Raw genomic sequence first — 4,850 nt, 5'->3', positions numbered from 1 at the left:
CCTCTAGAGAGTCACAGCCAGGCAGACGGGACTCTCTTCTCTCTTTTTCTCTCTAAGAACAGAAACCTCGTCCAAGCTGCAACAGAAGAAACCAACAAAGGTATTTGAAAGAGAAGGAGCGGGCCCCCAAGCAGTCCTGAGTGCACGGGTGGGTTATGTGCTAGTGCCCAAGTGACCGCAGAAAACGCAGGGAGGAACGTCTGCGTATATAGTAGAGACCCAGAGATTCCCACCTTGGCCGGAAATCCCTTGGCCGCCGACCGCTCGCCTTAGGAGCTGCGTTCCTCCGCCCTCTTAACTCCCCTCCAGAGCAGACTCGGAGCGCAACTCCTGCGCCCAGGCCCGCGCTCCGCGCGCCCGGGATGCGTATGGCACCCAGTTCCTAGGCGCTCCCTTCAGTTGCTGCTTGGAAAGCGCCCACCCACTCCCTGCGCCCTCGCGCAGGAACAGAACCCCGGGTGAGCTGGACCATCTTAGGTCTTGTCCCCCTGGAACATGACCTAGAGGCACCTGCACATGCAGGTGGACGCCGCAGTCACTAGAGCCACCATGAATGAGGCGGCTGGTGGGGACGAGCTCGCAGAACTCTTCGGTCTGATTCCGGACCTTCTGCAGGCGGCCAACGGGAGCGACAACGCTTCGCTGCCGCTCCCGGACTTCTGGTGGGAGCTGGGGCTAGAGTTGCCGGACGGCGCGGCTCCAGGGCATCTCCCAGGCAGCGGCAGGGCAGAGGGGGCGGACCCCGAGGCCCGCGTGCGGATCCTCATCAGCGTGGTGTACTGGGTGGTTTGCGCGTTGGGGCTGGCGGGCAACCTGCTGGTTCTCTATCTGATGAAGAGCAAGCAGGGCTGGCGCAAGTCCTCCATCAACCTCTTCGTCACCAACCTGGCGCTGACGGACTTTCAGTTCGTGCTCACCCTACCCTTCTGGGCGGTGGAGAACGCTCTCGACTTCAAATGGCCCTTCGGTAAGGCCATGTGTAAGATCGTATCCATAGTGACGTCCATGAACATGTATGCCAGCGTCTTCTTCCTCACCTCCATGAGCGTGGCGCGCTACCACTCGGTGGCCTCGGCTCTTAAGAACCACCGGACCCGAGGTCATGACCGGAGCGAGTGCTGCGGCCAGAGCCTAGGGGACAGCTGCTGCTTCTCGGCCAAGGCGCTGTGCGTGTTGATCTGGGCCTTGGCCGCGCTGGCCTCGCTGCCCAATGCCGTCTTCTCCACCACCGTCAAAGTGATGGGTGAGGAGCTTTGCCTAGTGCGCTTCCCGGACAAGCTGCTGGGCGGCGACAGGCAGTTCTGGTTGGGCCTCTACAACTTGCAGAAGGTGCTGCTAGGCTTCGTGCTGCCGCTGGGCATCATCAGCCTGTGCTATCTGTTGTTAGTACGCTTCATCTCTGACCGCCGCGTGGCGGGGACCCCAGGAGGGGCCTCAGCAACAGGGGGAGGCCTGGCTGGAGCCAGCGCCCGGAGACGGTCCAAAGTCACCAAATCAGTAACCATCGTGGTCCTGTCCTTCTTCCTGTGTTGGCTGCCCAACCAGGCACTCACCACCTGGAGCATCCTCATCAAGTTCAACGCGGTACCGTTCAGCCAAGAGTATTTCCTGTGCCAGGTATACGTGTTCCCAGTGAGCGTGTGCCTGGCTCACTCCAACAGCTGCCTCAACCCCATCCTCTACTGCCTCGTGCGCCGCGAGTTCCGCAAGGCGCTCAAGAGCTTGCTGTGGCGCATCGCGTCGCCTTCGCTCACCAGCATGCGCCCATTCACTGCCACCACCAAGCCGGAGCCCGAGGATCAGGGGCTGCAGGCCCTGGCGCCTCTCCATCCCGCTGTAGAGCCAGACCTGATCTACTACCCTCCTGGAGTGGTGGTCTACAGTGGGGGCCGCTACGACCCTCTGCCCAGCAGCTCCGCCTACTGACCTAGGCTGGGGCGGCCACCACAGAGGGGCCCTCCCGGAGCGCGAAAGAGAAGAGCGGATTAGAGGATGCTGGGGGCCACTAAATCAAAAGGTAGGTGGGATGAAGATGAGGAGAAGCGCAGAGGAGCAGCCTGTGAAAAAGGCCGGGGGACCTTCCCGGAGAGGAGAGGCTTTGAAACCAGGTGGAGGGAGGACACTGGCAAAGGGGCCGAGATCAACCTCATGGGGCCAGGCCCCCAACCCTTGTCCCCCTTCCCTCTACACGCACCTTTTCCTCTCTATGTTGTCAGCTCTGGGCAGCGTGGGGGTGCCCAGAAGCGAAGGCATCAGGAATGTAGGGAAATTTGCGCGCGACGAAGTAGAGGCTCAGACAAATGGAGCGCATTTCTTACTGTGACTTTGTGGAGCCCTTGTAAGGTCCCTGGGGGTGCAGTCAGCCATGGGAGCCGCCCATTAAACCTTTCCTTTGCGCCCTGGCCAGGGAGACTGCCCTGGCGTGAACGTCTGACTTGCGAGGCTGCGCTGACAGCCTAGAATTTGGGGAGCAAGGAACTTTTTCCGGGAGAAAGGAGTGACAATCTCAGCCCCCAGGAGAACGCACCGAGAGAGGCACCTCCTATAGGCCATTGTGCCGTTTATCATCCCGGACAAGGCGGTGGGCACACGGGGAATCCGCCCGTGCCTCTGCCCGACCTCCGCGCTCAAATGTCATCGGGGCAAAACACTTGTCTACAGCCAGCAAGAGCGATTGGCTGGGGAGTGGTGTCTGCGCGGGAGGGAGCAGATGCAGTGTGACTAGAGGGACTGATAGGTCTCCTCAGGCTACTGACCCTAAAGGGAAAAAGGGTTCTCACTGCTCCCTTGGTAACTGAGCAGGAAGTGAGTGCACCGCGTGCTGGAAGCTTGGGCGTCCCAGTTCTCCTGAGAGCAGTGTGGGTGCCTGGAGACACCGCGGCCTCAGGTCTGTTCACTGCAGACAGTGAGCTGTGTCCAGAAGCAACTTGAAAAGGTGGGAGTGAGGACTCTGGATATTTAAACGTGTGTGTATGAGAGAGAAAGAGAGAGAGAATGAGAATGCTCCAGCTCCCTTGCTCACCTGCCTCATCCCAGTTGCTCGTCCAGTGTTCCATTTGAACAGAGCTTCACTTGTAATAAAGACCATGCCCTGGGGTTTGCCAGAGGTGACTGCTTTTGATTTTTTGGGGATCCAGGTAAGATGGCCCTGGGCTACAGGTCACCCTGCCAGCTCTCCCAACCATTCATTTCAAAATCTTCAAACACTAGAACAGTCCTTGAGGAAATAAACATTGCACTCAGGAAATGACTTCATTTCTAAACCTTGCAGAGAGACCAAGGACAGGTAGGCAAAGCAAGAACGGCGGCGTTTGGTGCAGTTACTTTTGTTGTCGTGCTGAGTGCTGCGTCACATGGGGTCTTCTGAGCATTTGTCCTTTATCATCCCAAGCTGCTGGGCTGGGAGCAGCTGTTCTCCCTGATGGCTCCTCTAAGTCAGTCATGACCTTCTCTCAGGTGGATGATATGCGGGCAGGAGGGAAGGGGTCTGGGGAAGGAGTCCTTTGGTATGTGCCCTCCCAAAAGAATGAGATGACTTCATTTGGGAACGAACACACCAAGAGGATGCAGGGGGACCTCACTTGGGGGGCAGAAAATCAGAAGCCCACGTGGAAAGAAGAGCAAGGCCTAGAGGTTGGTAAGGGAAGCAAAAGCACTGAGGTGTGAGAAGACAGCCCAGCTTGGTCTTAAAGACTCCAGGATCCAGAGAAAATGGGAGACACTGCAGGAGCCTGGAGTGTCTGGTGTGGGATACTGAAGCTGCGTGTTCTGCAGGCGGCAGTGTGGGCAGTGGGCAGTGGGCAGAAAGGAGGGCCCATTCCAGGGCGAGTCCCTGCCCTCCGCCCCCCCTACACACACAGACTGGAAGTGGTCAGAGCACAGGGGTGTTCCAGACGTCCTTACCCCGCGCTGCTCCAGTCACAGATAAGATAACCCAACAGCGGCAGAGAGCAGGCTCATAAACAAAAAGGTGTCAATCAAGAGAACTGCAGCAGCAACCTGGAGGCCCAGGCAGTAGCTAGAGCATGAGTGTGAGATAACAGAGATGTAGCTGAGAGCACTGGAGGAACCCAGGAGACAGCGGCTACTGCACAGTGACAAAGGATCTGCTCTCTGGCTAAGGCTGGCACCTGTCAGGACTTCCCTTAGGCCTGGGCAGCCAAGGCCCCTGCCCTGGATTTGATTATTTAGAGGATTCTGCTCTGCCTTCCCCTCCCAACAGCAGCCCTCCACACATGGCAGGGAATCCTCAGGGCCTGTGCTCACCCCTATTCTTTTTTTTTTTTTTTTTTAAGATTTTTTTATTGGGGCAGCTCGGGCTGGGACTCGAACTGCTGTTGCTCAGAGCTCAAACTCTTGAGCGAGCTCTTAACCAACTGAGCCACTCGGCCGGCCCTCTCACCCCTATTCTTGATTAGCTCCAGAGTCCCCCATCTAAATGGCCTTGAATCTATCCACAAGGCCTCCCTGGATCCTTTCCGAGTTCATCCTCCAGAGGGTGGACCACACCGCTGTGTCTATAGGTGCTGCCCTTAGGTGCGAGGGTGGCTGTTTGCAGGTGTGGTAGAGGGCGGATGGGTTGGGGAAGCTATGGATGTGCCAACGCCAGTGTGCACACAAGGCTCTCATGGTGCTGGACAGAGCTAAGGGTGGGGGCAGAAGGGGCGGGCTGTGGACTGAAGGCCCAGAGTATCCCTGGCCCTGGGCCCTGCAAACGTTAGGAGTGGGCCTGTACCCCTTATACGCCCAGCAGTAGTTGACAGACTTGCCAAAGACCCAGCAGAGCACGCGTGCTTCCTCTTCTCAGCACCACTACCCCAAAGGAGCCGGTACTGGGGGGGCCTGGCCAC

At 58.2% G+C, this 4,850-nt stretch overlaps 1 protein-coding gene across 1 annotated transcript; it reads left to right on the top strand.

Moving 5' to 3' along the window:
* The first annotated feature begins 495 nt into the window (after positions 1-495).
* Positions 496-3,206, top strand: RXFP3 (relaxin family peptide receptor 3). Its single transcript, XM_019647849.1, has 2 exons — positions 496-2,017; positions 2,408-3,206. The coding sequence occupies exon 1, from the start codon at positions 517-519 to the stop codon at positions 1,924-1,926; it is 1,410 nt and encodes a 469-aa protein (XP_019503394.1). The 5' UTR covers positions 496-516; the 3' UTR covers positions 1,927-2,017; positions 2,408-3,206.
* Positions 3,207-4,850: the final 1,644 nt, after the last annotated feature.

Source organism: Hipposideros armiger, unplaced genomic scaffold (assembly GCF_001890085.2).
Source record: "Hipposideros armiger isolate ML-2016 unplaced genomic scaffold, ASM189008v1 scaffold_117, whole genome shotgun sequence".
NCBI classification, from domain to species: Eukaryota; Metazoa; Chordata; class Mammalia; order Chiroptera; family Hipposideridae; genus Hipposideros; species Hipposideros armiger.
Note: the sequence above shows the minus strand (reverse complement) of the source record. Positions and strands in the feature narration are given on the sequence as shown.

What these genes read in the sequence shown, in the direction of transcription:
- RXFP3 (XM_019647849.1), top strand. Translation starts at nt 517, where the DNA reads ATGCAGGTGGACGCCGCAGTCACTAGAGCCACCATGAATGAGGCGGCT.